This window comes from Laetiporus sulphureus, assembly GCF_001632365.1.
Source record: "Laetiporus sulphureus 93-53 unplaced genomic scaffold LAESUscaffold_37, whole genome shotgun sequence".
NCBI lineage: Eukaryota > Fungi > Basidiomycota > Agaricomycetes > Polyporales > Laetiporaceae > Laetiporus > Laetiporus sulphureus.
Window position 1 is genome coordinate 91,928 of NW_024468546.1, and position 20,575 is coordinate 112,502.

Below are 20,575 nucleotides of genomic sequence, written 5' to 3' on the forward strand. Positions count from 1 at the left end.
ACACTTCAGCTTCGGGTCTCAGGCGTCCGCATGCGGCATGTCGTCTAGCGTACGACTTTTAGATTGTCTTGACAAACAATATGTATAGACAAATTCGAGAATTTGGATCTGTCTGCGATAAAGACTCATTAATTCTGTTTTTCTTTTCTGCAACAACCTTCCGCTCAACAGACTCGTCCAGTAATGGAGCATCCCGGATGAAGGTCTCCAACCTATCCAAGTGTGTGTTATCCATGCTTTCCACGGAAAGCCACCTGATGAGGCACGGTGAACATCCAGTGAAGAAGCCAATTCATGAGGAACGCAATACAGGACCTGAGCACTCACTTGAGATCAGACAACCGCTGAGCCGTCGTGCTGACGCTATGCGGTGAGACTGCGCCAATGAAGCCCGTAATGCAACGCACAGCTTCGCAAAAAAACACCGTGAACGCAGGCCAGTTGACTTCCCAGGTGTACTAGTAAGTCGAACGTTTATCTCCGATGTATGCATCCGCTATCCTGACGTGGCACCTCTGGAATACGTACCGTTGGCTGCCCATCTGTGCGTTCATCAGTGTGGACCCTTTTTCCGAACCAGGCATAATAACACTCACGAAGCCGGCCGTTGGATCAAAGAAGACGGCATAAGTGCTTAGCACTTCAGGAAGATGCTTGATGAGCTGAGCAGTCGCCGGGGGTTGACGACGATCGACACAAGAGGATTATGTAGCCTGCACATCGCAGGTTGATGTACTTGGGCCTACGCGCGGTAACGTCAAGGCCACCGCAGGCTATGGTCGATAACAGGTGAGCAACGGCGAAGATCAGCAGGCACGATGTAGCCATACCACATTTCCAGGTACATTGATTCCCAGCTAAGTTATGATCCACACCACGGCGCAGAAGAAGGTCGAGGCAAGGGCGCCGGGACCTTTCGTCTTCCGCGCAGCCAGGAATGGGTGAGGTGGTTCTCAATACCGTTCCGTATCTCTTCTTGGTAGCAGCGGTGATCAAGGTACCGCACAATGCCGTGGAGAATGCATCGGATGCAAACGTTGCTGACACAGTGATGATGAATGTGAGGCATGGAGCAATGCACTAGCTTGCGGATACAAAGGCACACCTCTCACGCGCCCGCGGGAAGCGAGTAAATTCACTGTTGTTCAGAATGGCTGCGAAGGTCTCGCAAACATGGGCCATGATCCCGTACACTACCTTCCATGCAAGAGTGGTTGGTCTGTTATCGCCGTGTCGTGAGCGCAGAGCCTGCGAGTCCCCCTCTGCGTCGTGTGAAAAGACCAGATCAGCGTCACAATTTGGCTCGCGAGTCAGCTTGAAGAATAACTGTATGTTATACGAGTAATACATATGTGAGCAGCACGCACAACATATTGAACATGCTGTAGCACATGAATTCGGCAATAGTCATCACTATGCTGGCTGGAAAAGGATTCAGTATCGCATCGATGTGGTGTGGCCAGATGCCACGAGTGCGGACCAGCAGGCAGAGTCCACCGTTCCACGATTGTACGGCAACTGTAGTTTCTCTCGTTAAAGCAATCATAAACGACCGTAAGCGTTACGTACACCACGTGAGCGAAAGAATGCGATTTACAAGAGCGAAATAACTACCGTTCATGTGCCGCGCGGTCCGCGAGATCACCGGGTGTCCGATATGGTAGGTTCATAATTCAACCTTCGTAGAAGAAGACAGTCGCTTCGCTATCCAATACGGTAGTATGCGTCCGATGTCGAGTTGAGCGTACAAAACATGGATGTCCATCCTATACTCGGGAGGTTCATGAGGTAAGATATACCGGGCAGTTCTGGCAATAGATCTTACACATTCCGAAAGAATATGCAGATGATCTCCTGCCACCGCGATGCTCTGATCGCGACCAGAGATGAGCCGTTTTGGTAGCCTGAGGTGTTCACGTCGATATGACCTAGAGTTCCACGAATTACATTGCACCCACGTCGTTCGCGCCGCGAGCTTAGATGGGCATGGGGTCGAAATAATGCCATTGGTCTGCTCCCTATCTTCTTGGTTCAAAATTCAAATCTCGAGCTTCTTCAACAATGGATGCCCAAAACTCATCCTGAGCGCTGCGACAGGAAGTAAAGACAGTATTGCAGTTCCATGAATATCTATCTTTCGGACAAGCTTTTCGCCTGTATAAGGTCTGAACCTCGGATTCCGGCTGTTAGACAGCTCCGTCTATTGGGAATGAGAAAGCTGTTCAGTATCATGGAAGTGCTGAAAATTAGCATCGTAGTAAGAACGATCGGTGCACGCACCACATTCTGTCGTATTGGACGCCAGATAGTATTCGACAAATCCATTGAACGCGTGAATCAAGCATAGTAATACGAGCCACCTCTCTAGAGCTCTAGTTGTCGACCATGGCATTTTATCTCGATAGAACTCAACATGACTGATACGATTATGCCAAGATTATGCTCATTTCTGACCATTTCTCGCCGTTGAAGTTACTGTCATTCCTCGCCGTACGACATTCGTGCAGCCAACAGCTGTTCAAATTGTCGTTTGAGGTTCAAGTTCCCTTGATGCGATCTCGGCGCAAGAGAGCCCGACATGCGCGCTCCGAATCGGTCACGGGCGCGTGTTCACTTTCATGCATCGTCTCTCGTCTACTGCTCTCTCTTTCAAGCTTGCCCGAATTCTCCAGTTGCATGCAATTCGGAGATGCGTCCATCACAGGGGGCTGATCTCCTCCGCATCGCGACGCTCTCCAGGGGAGGGAACACCGGGTGTTGCCGAGAATGTTTCATTAGGGATTGACTCGGAGAAGAGTGCCAACGAGAAGGGCAAGCAGAAGGAGGGGGCAGAACAGGTCTCAATAACTAAGCAAGAAGAGTCTCCCGTACCCCTACTTCAACGCCCACTGGGCGTGCGCGATCGCCCGACCTCGCAAAGCAAGACCTGGGCCGATATCCGAGATGAAATCCTGGATCACGAGAAGAGGCTGGAGAAAAGAAAATATCTGTGTGCATAGCGTTCCTTTCCAACGTGTTGCACTATAACATTTTGTCTGTACAGTGTTAAAGAAGCTACAAGAGGCTACTTCACGGATCTAAATGCAACGCGCAGACACGGCGGCAAGACATGGATAGCACCGAAGGTTATGATCCGGGAAGATGTGAGTGCACATTCGCTATACCCTTCTGGTATACCATGTGATACTTACAGAAAGACTGTAGAAAGCGTTGTATTTTCCCGACGTCGCTGGCAGCGACCTGAAATCGAAAGCGGATGCACATACTACGAGTCTCTGCGTGGGGAAAGTATCCGTGGTTGCCATCCTCTCGAGCAGAATATCCGAGGTTCGTCGACACCGCTGGATTTGCCTCGGTGTTGACCGATCTTGACAACCGTCAACAGCTGCAAACTGCCAACTTCGTGAAGCCGACGCTCGATCAGTTCGCCAACCACCCGTCTTTTCGGTTCGTTCAAGTCAACCTACAGGAGAACCTCTTGAAGTCTCTCTTGGTCTCTATGTTCATTTCTGGCATCCGCAAAACCATCCCCGAAAGGTATTGGGAGACATATATTATAAGCAGCCAAAGGATGGAGTAAGTGCCCCTCGTATCTAAGTTTCACTATCTGCTTTGTCATATACTTTCAACTTACTCATGCGTCGTTATTTCACTGCATTCAGTTACCTTCGAGAAGATATCGGCATGACAAATCGGCATGTGGCTTATGTGTACTTGCTAGATGAACAGTGCAGGGTTCGTTGGGCGGGATGCGCAGATCCCATGGCGCAGGAAATCGAGGCACTCCGAGTGTGTACTGGCGTTCTCCTAAAAAGATACAGTGCCGCCAGCAACAAGCCTTAGCGAGGTGAACCAGGCTGATCAGCTGGCACCTTTCGTCCTTGCTTCTCAGAGCTGAGTACGGTGCGTCCTTCACGTTGCATGGAGGAATGCATCCCATCTGAACATCTTCATCAGCATGTTAGTCCTATAGATTCTAGTCTGGGTCCAGGTGACCTTGTGGTTCACCTGATGAATGGTGATCCTTCTTATCTACGCAGGACTAAATTCAGGAAACCGACATGCTCCCGAAATCAGTATCTCATGTCCGGGACTTGACCTTCTAGTGGCAGTGTTTTCGCCACTTGTGCCCATTGCCGCCGGAGTGGCGAGAGCTTCATTACTCTGCGGAGAACCGCAGGAATCAAATCTCCGGCTGAACGCTGCTGTGAGAGGGAAGGCAAGTGCATGTTTGAGATTGTGCTGAGAAGCCAACTTGCCCGGTGTTCGTGCGGAAAGCACTTATACTGACGGCCATCTCATGAACTTGGCACCCTCGTTGACGTGGCAATTCCTGAACAAATGTCCTCAGCGCTCATGTAGGATCTCACGTGAGCACCTCCGGGTAAGGTATCCCACTCGAGCTTCTTTTCGTGAATTTTGTTGATCTACTTCACGAGTGTGTGAACGAGCCGTGGACGAAGACAAGAAGCGAGGGAACGTGAATCCTGTTCGCTACACCGTCTGATTCACTAAATTCGAGAAAGCTGCATCCATAATAGGACACCTGCTATCTCGCTCACAAATCCGTGTCACGCAAACCCAAACGCGTCCGCGCAAAGGACATCGAATCTCATCACCGTAGGCCACATCATGTAATTCACGCTCTTTCATACCACAGTTATGGTATTCAAACAATGGGCAGGCTGTGCAATGTCGTCCTGCTCTGATGTGTCTCCTGGTGCATGCAGGGAGAAGGTCTGATCGTCGTGGCCTCAAGCTGCTTCTATTTCGAAGCTACGAACCGGTCTGGGCCAATTGAGGGTGCGTGTCTTAATCAGAACGCCTGATGGTTCCTCGTACAGCAAGATTATGCGTCATTACTACCTTTGGTCACGTTTCAGCCACTGGGTAGCGCCATGACATGTCCTTGACGTGATTGTTTAGCTCGCCTCAAGGGAAATGCGTTGGCTCCTGCATTGTAGGGTGTTCATCCTTCACATAATGATGCGCGCTTCGTCAATTGCTGATGGAAGCAATCCAGGTACGTTCACAACTGCTTGATTCGAGATTGTCACTGATGCTCTGTACGCGAGTGCATGCCATGGAACACTGGCAACGCGATTATCTTGACGAGACAATCTTCAACAGCGCCCTTTCGATGCCGTCAAGGTGACGCATACTGCTATCAAATCTTGCCTCGATTGCCAATTGCGACCATCGGAGCGCATGCACAATCGGATGTACGATCCCCTGCTGCTATTGACTGCCACAAAGATGTGTGGCAGATCGGACGCGTTTCAGGGGAGTTGCAGGCGCGCAGCGTCATGACCTGCAGCCGATGATGTGGACACCTCTCCTGCAAGCAAGTACTCCTAGCTGTCAACGCGCAACGGCTGCTGCGACAATAGTAATTCCGTCGTTTTATCTTTGAAACTGAAAGATGATATTGTCGGCATCCAGGCAGCTATCATCGAGGTTGTGTCAAGCTCCATGAAACTACATGCCACGCATAGCGCTTTCTCGCAGCGAACCGCTGGCTTTCAAGTGTAGCGCCGCGCCCGCCATACCAATATCGGTCCGAGACTCAGCCGCCAAGATGTGACGTTGTCTCGCTAGGCAGCGCTACTGGTGGTACGCTGGCTGCATGTTATTCCTCTCATTGGCTCGTGAGTTGGCACCGGCTGGCGGCGGTTATACATTACGGGCAGGACTGCATAAGCAGTCGGGGTGTGATCGGAAAGCATATCAGGATCACTGATAATTTGCAGAGGGATGTTCTTGACTAGAAGAACTCGCTCGCGATTCCACTGACTTTCTGATCCAGCGGAACCGGGGGCTGAGGATCATTCGTCGTGAGCTCCTCCTCTGCGTTCTAGAGCATGCCCAGAACGGATCAACCAGTGTCCGCTCATGATCAATATGCACTACTCTGGGGTCCATCCTGATTTCCAGACCTGGACCATCGCGGGACCTACTCACCCGCTTGCAGGTCGACATCAACGTTATCCAGATCTCACGCGATCCACGTGCCCTGTTTTTACCCCTCGAGCCAAATCTGGATGTCTGTGGAGAGAGCAGCACTGCAGTTCCTCCTCATTTGATATTGCATAGAACAGCAGAGGTCGGGCTCTGTTATCATGGGCGCCTTGTAGTAGGATGAGCCTGAGAGCAGGATCGTCTGCAGTAATGCTGTGGCACCGTATCTCACCGGAATAGCTCATAAACGCGACGGCGTCCTGTTGCATCAAGCACTACTCCTTCACATTTTGCCTTGCGGGGGTGTGCCCGGAATCTTCCCGATCTTCACAGCCTCTCGGAACCATTACTACGGGCCTTTGCGTGAAGACGCCTTTGTGTAGTCGTTCCGCCGCATGGTAAACACGCTCATGCCACCCGTTTATCACGTTCTCGCTAACTGAAATACTCGCTGGTCGGAGCCATCTGCCCTCTTCGTCGGGTGCCTCCTCTGCATTGGCGTTTGTGTCCGCTTCACTTCTCCCTTCTTGCGCCTTGTAAACAATTGGCCACCATGGTCGCCACTGACGCCGCTGGTTCTCCTTCTCCCCCACCCCTCGGCACTCTCATCGACAACGAAAGCCTGGAGCTTGTTGAGATTCTCGGCTATGGTGGCTACGGCGTCGTCTACCGTGCAGTTGATACCCTTTTTCCGGAACCCACATCTTACGCCGTCAAGTGCCTACCGCACTCGTCGAAACGCAACTCGACCCGTCAGCGTTCATTGCATCTGCGCGAGATCACCCTGCACCGTTTCGTCTCTGTCCACCCCAACGTCGTCACACTCCACCGGGTGATCGAGGAGGGCCCATATACCTTCCTCGTCATGGATTACTGTGAGGATGGCGACCTGTTCTCGCAGATTCTCCATCACCGACGATATCTGGGCAACAACGCGCTGATAAAAGACGTCTTCCTTCAGCTGCTTGACGCAGTAGATTATTGCCATGAAGCACATATTTATCACCGCGACTTGAAGCCGGAGAACGTCCTCTGCTTTGACGGTGGCATGCGTCTGGCCATCACAGACTTCGGTCTGGCCACCACTGAAGAAAAAAGCACGGAGTTCCGAACTGGTAGCGTCTACCACATGAGTCCAGGTAAGCGCACTTTTGTTTCAGCTTTGCGCTTAGGCTGATGTTTCTGTTCACCAGAATGCCAGGGCGGAGCTTTTGCACCGTCAGGCCACTACTCACCGCGTTCTAACGACGTCTGGTCGCTCGGTATCATCCTTCTCAATCTCATCACTGGTCGGAATCCCTGGAAATCCGCTGCGGCGGACGACTGTACCTTCCAGGCGTACCTCAGAGACCCACTGCACTTCCTACCGACGGTCCTGCCGATCTCGCAGGAGGTGAATGAGCTGCTTACTCGGGTCCTTTGCGTTGACTGGAGAGACCGCATCACCCTGTGCGAGATGCACTCTGCTATTCAGTCGATCGACAACTTTTATTCGCCTGACGTCTTCTTTGAGGACAGCATGGCGCGTTGTCCATGGGAAGCAGGTGTGAATCTCGACTCTGACAGCGAGTCTGTGGAGGAGGCGGAGCTCGAAGCACAGGAAGTGCCGGCAGAAGACGAGGGCTTTGTGTCGACCTGGAGCGGTTCAGAGTCAGAGATGGTCTTCGCTTCTAACGCGGAGACAGAAGATTCTTCCTGGAACGATTCGGAGTCATACGAGGAACGTGAATCGTATAGCCGGTCCATGTCTCCATCACCAGCTTCGCCACTCTTCGCGACGACCAAATTGTTCGACTCCGTGGCTACTCCTAGCAATCCCTCTACTTACTCCCTCGTTTCTTCTTCGCCGTCCATTCCTTCTTTGCCTGCCACGCCGGGTCTCGACAGTGCTTGGAGGCAGCCGGAAGCCCCAGCCAAGCGCCCTACGTTGAAGCTCAACCTCAATACGAATTCATGCAAGGCGCGCTGCTACGACGATAGCCTGATGATGATCTCCGCTAGGTCGACGTCGATGCACACTGCACTCGAGTCCCAGATTGAGGCGTACGGCATGTATTCTCCCTATCTCGCTGATAGGGTTCCCGAGAAGACGCCCCTACTCTTCACTGACGCCGAGGATGTGGGAATGGTCGCCACCCCGGTCACCGGTCGAGACAGCGTGAACGTGGAAGTCAATTCTGTGCACACGTATCCCACCATCGAAGTCGATACACCCATGAGCATGACTCGGCCGGACTGCATCGTCGTTGCCTCGACCTCCGGGAGCTCAACTGCTGTCGAGCGCCCACAGCACGGCTGGGAGCTGTTTCCCCGTGCTCCAAATCTCACGCAGGAACAGCAATCCGATTCATCGTATTCCTTTCTCGACTTGTCCTCCACTCCCGTTCGTTCCCCATGTAGAGAATCTGCCTGGACAGTGTTCTCCGTTTTATATCCCGATCGTGCGTCTGCGACGCGCACGGAGGACAGCTCGGGCACATCGACCGCTGACGCACCGCGTGCTTCACCTTCTCCGGTACCCATTCATTCGCCTCTGTCGTCGTGCCCGCGAGATAGGAAGGTGCGGACCTCCAGCTTTCTGAACCCGATACGACTTGCGTTCCCAAAGCGCTCTTCGTCGCCGTTCCGCTCGCCGCTGCATCGCGACCGCGCGACAGAGTCGGCGCCGGCCATGCTGGGGACGAGTTGGGCATTCTCGCACTCGACGTCGAGCTCGCCATCCCCTCAGCCTTACTTGTGTTTGCCCCCTCTGGCTGCGGAGAAAACGGAGATGAAACTCGTGGACAATCAATGTGCGCAGCGACGGAAACGGCTTCGCTCTGCGCGGGCGTGGTTTTCGCCAAGCAAGCTCATATCCGCTGTCCTCCCATAACTTTGCCTTGGCCTAGGACTGCTTGCATAGTATCATTATTGCATTCACGTCCCGACAGCATTTACGTGCAAACGCACGACAGTACACTGACACGTCGCATTACTGCATTATTTCTTGACTCGGGGCTAACTTGCAATGGTATTTTCTGTATCTTTATCTCGGTAGAGCCGTGTACGCTTCGCAGAACTCTGTTAGCGCTAAACCGTGTCAGGCCTCATAGAAATCGTCACAATTGTTGAAAACTATTGGAAAGACTACTCGTCACAACCGTTTAGAGGAAAATATACAGACACCGGACATTGCCATCGGCTCGAGGCAACCTGATGAACAGTTGCGTGAAGGAAGTCGACGAACGCCAACCCTAGCTAGAACATTGAGCACCTTTCATGCACAGCTGCAGAATGATTTTTCCGCCGTGAGAAGACCGGTAGGGAAAATGGAGAAGAGTTCTGCCCTGTAAAAAGTGTGAGAAAACGGTATGTTTCTGCTTTACCACGTTCGGCTGAATGAGATGAGAAGTAGCTAAAAAGCGATAAGATCTGTCCTTCACTGAAATGAGAAGAAGTCCTTCACAGATTCCCCCAGTTGCAGGCAGGACTTGATATTTCTCTAGTCTCCCTGTTGGTTTTCCCAATTCTATGCACCTGTGATGCGAGTATAGGCCATTGCCTGGCCAAATCTCAGCCACCCTTCCAGAAGCCGATGGAAGAAATACTTTGTGTTCAAGGAATGCTTGCAATGGAGGTGAACCAGGCAGTGTCGGGTAGAAAGTATGGAGCGCTACATACTTTATCCACAGTTCACGACCAGATAGCAGTTCAACGCAGACTGTGTGCCACCGCACAAACCGAGCATTGACGAATGTGTTGAGACGCGTCGAGACGCGTTTCGCGCGACGCGTGCACTGGCGCGTCAGTCACATGACTGAAACCCACGCCACGGTCTTGTTGATCATCGTGCGGCTCTTGTGCAAGCTTAAGGCCACGTTCTGGTGGCGACTTAGTCCTCCATCCTCAACCGTGCTCGCATACTGAAATCGAACCCCTACGCCGGACGCGGGCTCTACAGGAACACAGAAATCTTCTGCGACACGACAGCATGGATCCACCGCAGTCGCAGGAGTCGGCTACGGCGATGGAAGTTGTACGTGCACCTGCTGGACATTATTCTAAGTTCAAGCTCAACGAAATGTCAGGATGGATTCGAGGTGCAAGGTCCACCCGCAATTATAAATGAATTCAACATTACGCCTGAGGCGTTCCCATGGCGTGCACCGATCCCCGACAAGGTCAAAAGCAGGCGTGTGGAAATGGGCGGCCAACTTCTCTTCGATATTGTGCTTCGCTCCGGAGGTATTGACGAGCCGGAAGAAGTATATCCGCCCACTGATGCCGCCTCTCTTCAACGACTTCTCGACGCGATAGCTGAGACGTCGTATGACGCGGTTAAGAGGGACAGCATCATCTATTTTCTCCTCAAGTGGCACCAGGATGGCCGCGAAAAGAAATTTGCCATGGCAAGGTGTATACCACCTCACTTTGCTATTTTGTCGGATGCGTATTGGCATCTGGATTTTGGCGAACAACTTGCTGTACGTACAGCATCCCCACGTCAGCCTGTTCTGACTGCCGTTACATTCCAGGACTATGAAAAAGCCGTATCGATATTAGCCGATGCGCGGTTAGAGAGACATTATGCGTCGGAGATCATCCAGGCGTTGTCTCTGGCATCCGACCCCAGTCCGCTCATCCGAAAATATGTACGAACTGCGAAGCCGCGGCTCAGCAAACCAGGAGACATCGACGCGTATACAATGGCTTTGGCAGACTCAAGTCTTGTGGAAGCATGGGAATATCAGCAGACATACCCTCCAGTAAAGGGCGGGACGCGCGAAAGGTTAATCAAGAAGATTCTGGGTTGGTGTCTTGCGCGTAAGTACATGTTTCATAATCTACATCGGTACCGGTGACCTTTATTGATTCTGTGTAGCAATACCAGGCGTGGAGCCGCTCAAACAGCTCGCCGAATTTCCTCTCGAAAAACTTGAGCAAGATATACTGCACAGCTACGCGACCGAGCCGCCCTCCGACCTCCCTCTCGCCTCCATTCCCGCCATCCAGGATCTAGTGGTGCTGCGGCTCGTGCAAGCAGGCGAATTTGCGGCTGCAGTCAAGCTTGACCGTCAGCTTTCCTCGCACTCCGCACTTTACCCGAGCGAAGCGAACAAAATTGCCGTTGCAGAACGCCGGAAGATAATGGACGAGATCATGGCTGCGCTGCCAGCTTCAGAGCGACAGCTGCTGGAGATCGAGCTTGAGCAGCTCGCATTGGGCAAAGGGACGGGCATGAGCGGGCCTGTACTGACGACATCTTGGAAGGAGCGGATCGCAAATGATTCTGAGTTGAGTATGTCGTGGGAGAGCGCGGGCGCGTCACGCTCAGTCGCGCCACCTCCCTCGGCCCCCCTCCACAGAGAGCCTGCGTTCTTTACCGTCACTGAACCCTCGGGCGCACTGCGTTTCGGCGGACCTCTGCCCATCATCCCGCACGAAGAGCGGGAGACGCCGCGATTCTCAATTTCGGCTGGACCGCGTCGTGTACCATTGCATCCGACTGGCGAGTCCATATCTGCTCCTGTGACCGCGTCTTCGGGCATGTACGGACAGACGAGCATATCTCCTGTGCGGCCGATGCACGCAGTGCCGGGAAGCGCGAGCAGACCCTCTGCGCGAGCGGCCGCTGTCCTCGGTGGCACAAATGCACCTCGTACACGCTCAGGAGCCATTGCCCCAGTTGCTGGGCCCTCTTCCATCCTGTCTCCCTCCCGCAATGTCCCATACATTGTCCGCGAAGCTCCCATCGCATCCGAGACCGAGGAACTCTATCAGGCGGCCGGCAGCGCGAACCAGTACTCGAATGCCTTCTTCCCGACGTTCCCCACAGCTGGCGTGAAGCGGGCGTTTGGCGAGGACGGACCCCGGACTCCGGCCGCGGCTGAGGTGATGGAGTCGTCCCCCGAAGTGGAAGCAACACCCGAGGTTGAGCAGTCTTCCGAAGGCGAGCGCACCCCGGAGGCTGGGGCTGTTCCCAGGGCCAGGGCTGCTTTCGAGCCCGAGGAGGTGCCCATGGAAGACCTATACGAACCTCGCATGCCACAGCCCGACGTCGAGATGCAGGAGACGGAGGCTCCCTTGGCGAACGGCCACGCGGACGCTTCACGATTCAAGACTCCAGAGCCCAAGCCTGCACCGCAGACGCCCCAGGTCACGGCGCAATTCAGCTTCTCCTTCGTTGACTCGCGTAGCGGATGGGAATCAAGGAAGTCGCCGCGCCTCCACAAGGAAAAGTCGCCTGAGTTTCCTGGCTCGTTCACTCATAGCGACGGCGAGGGGGAATCTGAGCCCGAGCTGCAGGCCGGCCCTGAGCCCGTGCAGTCCACGCCGCCGCGTCAGGCGTCGCCTCTCGGCCTAACTCCGCGAATTCCGTCACCTTCGCCTATGCAGCAACCACGCGGCGCAGGCGTGCAGGAGCCAGAGGTCCGTGAGGACGAGCAGAGGATACCAGGGGGTCTGATGGACGAGGACGAGGATGAAGGACATGATTTCCTCCCCCCGCTCCCACCGACCACACCGTCCGCCCGTCGAGGGCGCGCGCGACCTTCTGGCTCGCGTGGCGGCACTCCGGAAGTAGCGACTGCGACGCCTTCAAACCTGAGAAGGTCGAGCAGGATATCATCATCCACGCCTGCGGTCGAACCGGAATCTCCCGTCAAGCCTGCGGCTAAGTCGCGGTCTTCACGTAAGACCGTTGCAGGAGGGACGAAGTCGGCTAGGAAGAAGCGTCCGTGAAGTGATAGAGATTATTCCATCAATAATGTACCATCTTTTTCTTTTTTTGACTTTGCGCCCCCGCATCGTTCTCGCAAGGGTTCAACACATCATGTATCCGAGTCGCATTTCACGCATTCTCAATTCAATATTTTCTCAGCTCGGTGTCGGTGTCACGGTGAAGTCACATCTGTCACATGCAATCAATGTTGGTCACAGCTCTGGCAGCATTTGGCCACCCGCCGAGCTCGCCGTGTCCGACGATGAGCAACCTTGCCGGACGTCTCGTCTCCGCGTCCCGACTCGTCTCCGCTCCTGCGCGGCCTCCTATCGCACACTCTCTAGCATGCAGATGGATATCTGCTCGTCATAACTCTTCCGACGCTGGCCCCTCAAAACGGGACCAAGATGCTATAATCAGAGAGTATTTGCAGAATCTCGACTTGGCCTCAGTCAAGGAGATCAACGCAGGCGGGCCCAACCTTATGGAGCCAGATATCCTCATGGACCTGCACGAATCTGAGACGTTCCCTCCTAGCAAATACTCGCGATTCGAGAATAAAGTCGTCATTCGGAACAACCCCTCCATGTTCGTCGCAGCGCGCGAGCAGGCCGCAAAAGAGCGAGGAGAGGACCTTAACCTCGCTGAGAAGCAGCCGGGCCCACCGCGTACCGACAGCCCGCTAGCGCTTCTCCACCTTTCGCCGGGCGAGATCAATCGTCTGTACCGCTACGCCGTCCTGCGGCGGCGCGTCGTGCAGCAGACGGGCAAGGGCAGGATACCTCAGCAGCATGTCGTCATGGTCGTCGGGAACGAGGACGGCCTCGTCGGTATCGGCGAGGGCAAGGCGAGCGAGGGCTCGCGCGCGACACAGACCGCGCTCGTCTCGGCTGTGCGCAACATGGACTACGTTGAGCGCTTCGAGGAGCGTACCGTGTGGACGGAGATGGAGGTCAAGTTCGCGTCGACCAAGGTCATTCTTCGACCACGTCCGGTCGGCTTCGGCCTGCAATGCAACCCGAATATTTACCACATTCTGAAGGCGGCGGGGATCAAGGACATCAGCGCGAAGGTGTGGGGGAGCCGCAATCCGCTACAAGTGGTCAGGGCCATGCAGAAGCTGCTTATGCCTGGGTATCTGCCGTTGGGGATGGGCAATGGGTTCGGTGGAAAGGGTCGCAGAATGGACAAAGGCATAGGGCTGAGGCCGCAAGACGAGATCGAGCGAGAACGGGGGAGGAAATTGGTATCATTACGGCTATGATGTGCAGGAATTACTATTGGCTTAGTTTCACTGTACAGCGGAGGGCAGTGCAACGTCCCCGTGGTTTACAGTGCCTCCCATTCATAGGAGTCTCGGTGAGCGACATCACTGGTGCAATTCGTGAATATCGCCCGTCTCATTGGAAAGTGCGTCCAGTCTAAGAACCTATGCACAATGGAGCAATGTAAAATGAAATCTATGCACCATCGTGCAGAAATATGGTAAAATTTATTGTGCGACTAGTCCACTCGTCTTGCGTGATTCGGCACGACAGCCCAAAGAATGACCATGAAGCCCATCATTGAGACCAACCTGCGGACAATAGTCAATAACTGCTTCATGCCTGCTAACCCCGTGATAAACCGACTCACAGTGGCTGCAACGATTTTATACCCTCTTTGCTTGCAAGCAATCCCGTTATAAATGGTAGGAAGGCAGAACCTGCTTGCCCGACGCCCGCAATCCATCCGATGCAACCCGTAAGCAGCCACGGTGGGAGGATCCGCGAAGAATGATTCATGACGATCGGGTAGATGGGTCCGAGGAGGAGGCCGACGAAGGACACAGCGACCGCTCCACCAATGAGAGATGGGACGAGCCACACGACGAGTTCGAGCCTGAAATGACGGTCAGCGCGGTCTGAAAATCGGAAAATGGAGACGCACCCAATAGCAAGGAGAACGTAGAGAAAGATGACGTAGCGTTCGCCGACCTGCGAGATGGGCGGGAATGAGTGATCTACATTGACGGAAAGCAGTGAAAGGAGATGACGCTGACCGTTTTATTTACCCAGAGCAATGCAACACGGCCCAGCATCAGTCCTAGAGAAAACATGTTGTCAGATGAAACGGAGATGTCATCACCGGGAAAAAATGTACCTCCAAAAAAACCGGACGAGATGTAACCAGACGACGGACCGCCCGAGCGTACATCGATAACGTACGTAACAATCCAGCCTTACAGTCAGGAATCATAAGCGATCCCATGTGCTAGTAGGAACAGTCTCAATAGACAGCGATGCCGACAAACCTCCAATTGTCACCTCGACGCCGACATAAATGAAGATGAACACGGCAAGGAGGTGCAGTGCGCGGAGGCGGAAGATTTGCTTATACTTGCCCTCCTCATTGCTGGCAGTCTTCTCGGGTGTGGCTTGCCCAAGCTCTGCTAGGCATTCTAGGCGCATACAGTCAGCTGTTCTGGGTTCACTAGTGGATGCGCAAATGTGAAGCTCACCGTCCTGGTCTCGGAAGCGAAGCACGACGATAAGGATCACGGTGGCCAGAAAAGCGATGCTAAGCGAGATGAGGTAGTGGTACGACCAGTGAGTGCGTTCAGAGAATTGGGTGGCAACAAGAGGGGAACACAGTGCGCCGAATCCTACGGTATCGACGTTGGTGATTGGTCGGGAAATCAGGGAGGGGAGGCGTACCGTAGACGGCGTGCATGATGCTCATCTTGGTCGATGCGCCGTGCTCAAAGCTGCTCACGTAGCCGTTCGCACCCGCGTCCTGCAGCGCAAGACCAAAGCCATTTATAGCATACCCAAGCACGAATACCGCAAAGGGCGGGGCGGGCGACGCAAGTGCGTATCCAACCATCTGGCATAGCGAGCCTAGTACCATGACCTGTGAGATGTGGAGATTTAGTACAACGAGGAGGGAAGGCGCAAGATGTGAGCAGACCTTGCCAAATCCGAGTCTATCTGTTAGCGCAACATTGGCTGCAGCGGCGGTAATGAAACCCTAGGTATATACAGGAACTGAGTATATTTAGCGCACTTGATACGGCCTCACTCACGAGACAGTTGAAAACAAAAATGAGGGAGACCACAGCGAATCCGACCTGAATATAGGTACTCCTTAATTGTCTTTCTTGCTTATGGAGCTCACACGTACATGATATACTTTCTGTATGCGCGGCAGTAGTGGACCCGTCGTGCCATCGTTCCAGCCTGCGAGGAACAACGAGAAACACATCGCCGCGAAGTGGATGTTCAACTTGCGACGGTCGATACGTGTCGTTGGTGTCGTCTCGCTCGACGACCCTGCAGTATTGCTCGCCGCTCGTATGGACGCTCCTGCATTCTGGCCAATCTCGGCAAGCTCAATGGATTCCTTTGAGTTGGCGGCCTTGGCATCCTGCGACGGCTCAGGCGATGCGGGAGGATGGGGCGAACGGGCTCGTATGGAGATGCTGGAGGAATTCGCCGCTGCGACGTTAGCTAGAGCGGTCATCACGACTGTAAGAGTCAAGGCCGAATTATATTGGACTAGGAAAGCGTGTGCATAGAGTCTACAATCTGCGGGACAGAATGAGAACTACGATAGAAAAGTAGAGTCGTTAACTGCACCTCAGCGTACTGGGGGGCGCATGTGACGCGCCCCATATTGTCCTCTCCTTTAAACCACTTCTGCAGCTGCCGACATCGTTTTCGCCGCGCAAACACAGGCAAGCCTCTGCCGAATTTTGTACATCGAGCGACAACGACAACGAGCGCGTAACGAGAGGCACACGTCGCGGATTCATCACTGACGTGTCGCGTGGTGTCGTGATCGCCAGACACGCACAACCGCGACCAAGCACTCCGTCTTCTTCTTCAATCACCTGCGCGTATAGATGTCCTCCCCATCGTTGACATTGCCGCCCGGCTGGGTCTCAGAATGGTGTGTGGTGGTTGATCATCGCGAGCTGAGGGTATCGGACTGAAGGGAGATGTTCCAGGGATCCGACGAACCAGCGATATATGTTCATAGGTGTGCTCATTTGCACACGCGCGCAGTCATCCTGTTAATCCGTGTCTCGCTATTTAGAGACCGCTACAGGCCGTACGCAGTGGGAGGTGCCTGAACTTAACCCGGAATTGGGCGATATACCGCCCTCCATGTCTCCCCCACCATCTTACTTGCATCATCATACCAAGCGTCGCCAATATGCTGCAGGCCAGACACAAGCTTACTACAACACAGACGGGCTTTCCGCTGGCGGGACAACGTATAGTGCTGCAGCCACGCAGCCCCAGCCCGCCCAGCTCTTTACACCTGGCCTCGCCGCAGAGGGCCAGTTCCAACAACAGCAGCAACAGCAGCAGCAGATGCAGTCAGCGCAAGGAGGCTATTTTGCTCCTGCAGGGGAGCCCGAGTACGTCAATGCGCCTGGATTCGGACAAACACAGGCCCCGGCGGTGGGCGCGCTGGCGGACCAGTTCAGCGCGATGAACGTGAACGGAGGCCAGAAGCGACCTCAGCTGTTCACGATCAACCTGCTCACCGCACCGCCCGATCCTACCGACCTGCATCGCCCGCCTCCCGAGATTTGCCTTCCTGCCAATGCGTGCATCTCGCCCTCTCCTTACGCGAATGCCGACTCGTCCTATCAGCGCTGCACACTCAACGCGATCCCTGTGTCCAACTCTATCCTTGGCAAGTCCAAGATCCCTCTGGCGCTAATCCTCACGCCCTACAGGAGTCTCAAGGAGGGAGATCCGCCTGTTCCGCTCGTTACCGACACCGTCATCGCGCGCTGCCGTCGGTGCAGAACATACATCAACCCGTACGTGCAGTTCATTGACGGGGGCAACCGGTGAGCGTTCTGTTTGCACTTGTGTCAGACGTGCGATTGATCCATTGCAGCTGGCGTTGCTGCATGTGCAATATGTCGAATGAGGTCCCTCAGCTCTTTGACTGGGACCAGGTGAGGAACCAGCCTGGGGACCGCTGGGCTCGTGCCGAACTCAATCATGGTGTCGTCGAATTCGTCGCGCCGACCGAATATATGGTTCGCCCACCCCAGCCCGCGGTATACGTCTTCCTTATCGACGTCAGTCACTCGGCCGTGCAGTCGGGCATGGTCGCGACCGCGACGCGCACGCTGTTGGAGAACCTCGACCGGATCCCCAACGAGGATGCACGTACGAAAGTGGCCATCATCGCATTTGACGTGTCGCTGTATTTCTTCTCCATGCCGGTGGGTATATTTTGCGTCTACAACACTGGATGCGGGCTGATTTAGGCACCATGGGTAGCCGGGAATCACTGATTCGACGATGCTGGTGGTGTCAGATATCGACGATGTCTTCCTACCCAAGCCGACCGACCTTCTCGTGAACCTCGCGGAAGCGCGAGCCTCGCTGGAGTCGCTCCTCGGTAGGCTTGGCGATATGTTCCAGGACAATCACATGATAGGCAGTGCGCTCGGACCTGCGCTGCAGGCCGGCTTCAAGCTGATGGTATGTCTTTTAGTTGTCGTGGTCATTTCGGCGAATGACATCGATTGCGGAAAAGGCTCCAATCGGCGGTAAAATCATGGTTCTGTCTTCCAGCTTGCCATCTTTAGGCGCTGGTGCCCTGAAGAACAGGGAAGATCCAAAAATTCTCGGCACGTCCAAGGTAAGCCCGTTTGCAGTTTCATGGCTGTATTTCTCAGTACAGCCTTTTTTTAATAGGAATCCGGCCTTCTGCAAGCAGCTTCCCCCTTCTACAAGACATTTGCGATCGAATGCTCGCGCGCGCAGGTATCGGTTGACATGTTCCTCTTTGGTAACTCGTACCAGGATCTTGCAACACTCGGTACGTACGGAACACGACAGCTTTTAGCACGCTGAATGCTGATTTTTTTGGCAGCGTGTCTCCCACATTACACGTCCGGGCAAACGTACTTTTACCCTGCATTCAATGCGTCTCGCACCGAGGACGCGATCAAGTTCGCACACGAGTTTGGCGAGGTGCTCGCAATGCCGATTATGCTCGAGGCTGTCATGCGTGTGCGCGCATCGAAAAGTGCGCATACAGTTGGGTTCGAGAGTTTGCATGTGCTCACTGAGATCGCGTAGATCTACGTATGTCGTCCTTCCACGGCAACTTCTTCGTGCGGTCGACGGACCTGCTTGCCATGCCCGCGGTGCCGCAAGATCAGTCGTACGCAATTGAGATCACCATCGAGGACAACATCACATCACCATTTGTTGTCTTCCAAACCGCTGTGCTGCACACCACATGCTATGGTACGCTGCTTTATTGCCGCTCGCGTTTTGTTTTAACCTGTCTGACTTTGCTGCACGATATCACAGGCGAGCGCCGCATTCGCGTCGTGACGACCGCATATTCAACAACGAACAGCCTTTCAGAGGTGTTCGCGTCCGCGGATCAGGTTGCAATCGCGACGCTGCTCGCGAACAAGGCCGTCGAGCGCTCGATCACGCACAAACTTGAAGATGCGCGCGACGCGCTGTTTGCGAAGATGGTGGAGATCCTGCAGGCGTACAAGGCGAGCATGACGACTGCGGGCCAGGGCGCGAGCGCGCAGCTGGCGACCTCGGAGAACATGAAGATGCTGCCGGTGCTGGTGCTGGGATTGCTGAAGAACGTGAGTGTTGGTTGGCTGGACGGCGAATGCGTTAGCCTGACGATGCACTTTATTAGGTTGGCATTCGACAAAGTGCTCAGATACCGCCCGATCTCAGGGCATATGCGCAGGCGTTGCTCACGTCACTGCCGTCGCAACTGCTCATTCCATACGTCTATCCGAATTTCTACTCCTTGCACAACATGCCTCCTGAGGTGAGCCAGCATCACGGGCCGAGCGAGCGAGGATTGACGAACCTGTCATACAGTGTGGTACAGTTGGCGAGCAGGGCGTAATCATGCCGCCTCCATTGCCGCTGACGTCAGAGAGACTCGAGAGGCACGGGTTGTTCCTCATCGAGGATGGTCAGACCCTCTTCTTGTGGGTTGGCCGCGATGCTGTCCCTCAACTTATCACGGACGTGTTCAATTTGCCAAGCTACGAGACCTTGCGTGGCGGGAAGGCAAGTTTCTCGCTCATCTCGCTATCAATGCTCACCGGCACCGTCCTTCACAGTACACGCTGCCTGTGCTAGAGAACAATTTCTCCGAGCGCGTGAATGCCATCATCCAGAAAACGCGGGAAATGCGCCGCGGCGTGTACTATCCGCACCTATATGTGGTCAAGGAGGACGGAGAGCCGCCGCTGCGCTTGTGGGCTCTGAGCTGCCTCATCCAGGACCGCTCGGACACGCTGCCAAGCTACCAGCAGTACATCTCGCAGCTGAGAGACAAAGTGAGTCCCCGACATGGCTTGCTTTGTTGCATCTCGCTTATCTCCGACGATGGCAGGTCAACGGTTCCAGCTATTAAGAGGACTTCCTAATCTTTTAAACGGTGTTTGCTCTCTGTGTTCTCTTTGTATTTCAATTGCATTTGCCCAGCAAGATCGGTACTGCTGCCTGCTGAGGAAGTCGCTGAGAACCACAACGCGCCTTCGCCTAGCATAATGTAGATGCAGACAGGTGTTGAAAGAAAATAATCTCATCTCCGGTTGATTCTCCACACTCGCTTCTGTCTCTGCTACCGCTACAGCCTGTACAACATTTTCGCCGACACCTTCCACCAACAAGGATGGAAAAGAAGCAACTGAGGGCTGCTTGCTCGAGGGTTCAACGTTCAACGTTCAATCAATAAATTTGTTGAATGGATTTGCAGTCCAGTTTAGCTCTCGTGAGTTCGGTCACATGACCGCGTCGGGAACGAGCGTCTATCGTACCGATGTGGAAGCGCTGAGCGAACCCCAGCGGTCTGCTGCTATCGACCATATGGCGCAATCTCGACGTCCTCTCATTCAAGTCAAGGAATCGC

General features: G+C 54.1%; 8 protein-coding genes across 8 annotated transcripts; 5 read left to right on the top strand and 3 right to left on the bottom strand.

The window, feature by feature from the left end:
* Nucleotides 1-58: 58 nt before the first annotated feature.
* On the bottom strand, nucleotides 59-628 carry LAESUDRAFT_715939 (uncharacterized protein; the record flags this gene model as incomplete). The annotated part of the gene is made up of 4 exons (XM_040907208.1): nucleotides 59-254; nucleotides 328-458; nucleotides 529-565; nucleotides 597-628. 4 exons carry the CDS (start codon nucleotides 626-628, stop codon nucleotides 59-61), a joined length of 396 nt encoding a protein of 131 aa, XP_040761506.1.
* A 45-nt stretch (nucleotides 629-673) lies between these two features.
* On the bottom strand, nucleotides 674-1,506 carry LAESUDRAFT_728790 (uncharacterized protein). The gene is made up of 3 exons (XM_040909512.1): nucleotides 1,106-1,506; nucleotides 831-1,040; nucleotides 674-773 (listed from the first exon to the last, which is right to left on the bottom strand). Exons 1-2 carry the CDS (start codon nucleotides 1,348-1,350, stop codon nucleotides 863-865), a joined length of 423 nt encoding a protein of 140 aa, XP_040761507.1. The 5' UTR covers nucleotides 1,351-1,506; the 3' UTR covers nucleotides 674-773; nucleotides 831-862.
* A 1,112-nt stretch (nucleotides 1,507-2,618) lies between these two features.
* On the top strand, nucleotides 2,619-3,843 carry LAESUDRAFT_658941 (uncharacterized protein; the record flags this gene model as incomplete). The annotated part of the gene is made up of 5 exons (XM_040904773.1): nucleotides 2,619-2,989; nucleotides 3,044-3,143; nucleotides 3,205-3,327; nucleotides 3,386-3,576; nucleotides 3,663-3,843. The coding sequence occupies 5 exons, from the start codon at nucleotides 2,619-2,621 to the stop codon at nucleotides 3,841-3,843; spliced, it is 966 nt and encodes a 321-aa protein (XP_040761508.1).
* Nucleotides 3,844-6,511: 2,668 nt separating this feature from the next.
* LAESUDRAFT_738108 (kinase-like protein) lies at nucleotides 6,512-8,830 on the top strand (the record flags this gene model as incomplete). Its single annotated transcript, XM_040910856.1, has 2 exons — nucleotides 6,512-7,097; nucleotides 7,152-8,830. 2 exons carry the CDS (start codon nucleotides 6,512-6,514, stop codon nucleotides 8,828-8,830), a joined length of 2,265 nt encoding a protein of 754 aa, XP_040761509.1.
* A 1,098-nt stretch (nucleotides 8,831-9,928) lies between these two features.
* Nucleotides 9,929-12,678, top strand: LAESUDRAFT_761621 (uncharacterized protein; the record flags this gene model as incomplete). The annotated part of the gene is made up of 4 exons (XM_040912947.1): nucleotides 9,929-9,973; nucleotides 10,026-10,421; nucleotides 10,473-10,761; nucleotides 10,820-12,678. 4 exons carry the CDS (start codon nucleotides 9,929-9,931, stop codon nucleotides 12,676-12,678), a joined length of 2,589 nt encoding a protein of 862 aa, XP_040761510.1.
* Nucleotides 12,679-12,907: 229 nt separating this feature from the next.
* LAESUDRAFT_728796 (uncharacterized protein) lies at nucleotides 12,908-14,017 on the top strand. The gene has a single exon (XM_040909513.1). The coding sequence runs from the start codon at nucleotides 12,921-12,923 to the stop codon at nucleotides 13,920-13,922; it is 1,002 nt and encodes a 333-aa protein (XP_040761511.1). The 5' UTR covers nucleotides 12,908-12,920; the 3' UTR covers nucleotides 13,923-14,017.
* A 24-nt stretch (nucleotides 14,018-14,041) lies between these two features.
* LAESUDRAFT_324739 (MFS general substrate transporter) lies at nucleotides 14,042-16,588 on the bottom strand. Its single transcript, XM_040902022.1, has 12 exons — nucleotides 16,276-16,588; nucleotides 15,821-16,224; nucleotides 15,723-15,767; nucleotides 15,608-15,667; nucleotides 15,355-15,550; nucleotides 15,159-15,302; nucleotides 14,952-15,098; nucleotides 14,801-14,878; nucleotides 14,700-14,743; nucleotides 14,588-14,634; nucleotides 14,294-14,539; nucleotides 14,042-14,234 (listed from the first exon to the last, which is right to left on the bottom strand). Exons 2-12 carry the CDS (start codon nucleotides 16,157-16,159, stop codon nucleotides 14,162-14,164), a joined length of 1,419 nt encoding a protein of 472 aa, XP_040761512.1. The 5' UTR covers nucleotides 16,160-16,224; nucleotides 16,276-16,588; the 3' UTR covers nucleotides 14,042-14,161.
* On the top strand, nucleotides 16,332-20,316 carry LAESUDRAFT_744470 (protein transporter SEC24). The gene is made up of 14 exons (XM_040911315.1): nucleotides 16,332-16,588; nucleotides 16,647-16,678; nucleotides 16,736-17,504; nucleotides 17,555-17,888; nucleotides 17,947-18,150; nucleotides 18,206-18,310; nucleotides 18,367-18,490; nucleotides 18,545-18,700; nucleotides 18,754-18,924; nucleotides 18,991-19,286; nucleotides 19,343-19,480; nucleotides 19,534-19,728; nucleotides 19,782-20,000; nucleotides 20,057-20,316. The coding sequence occupies exons 1-14, from the start codon at nucleotides 16,542-16,544 to the stop codon at nucleotides 20,075-20,077; spliced, it is 2,811 nt and encodes a 936-aa protein (XP_040761513.1). The 5' UTR covers nucleotides 16,332-16,541; the 3' UTR covers nucleotides 20,078-20,316.
* Nucleotides 20,317-20,575: the final 259 nt, after the last annotated feature.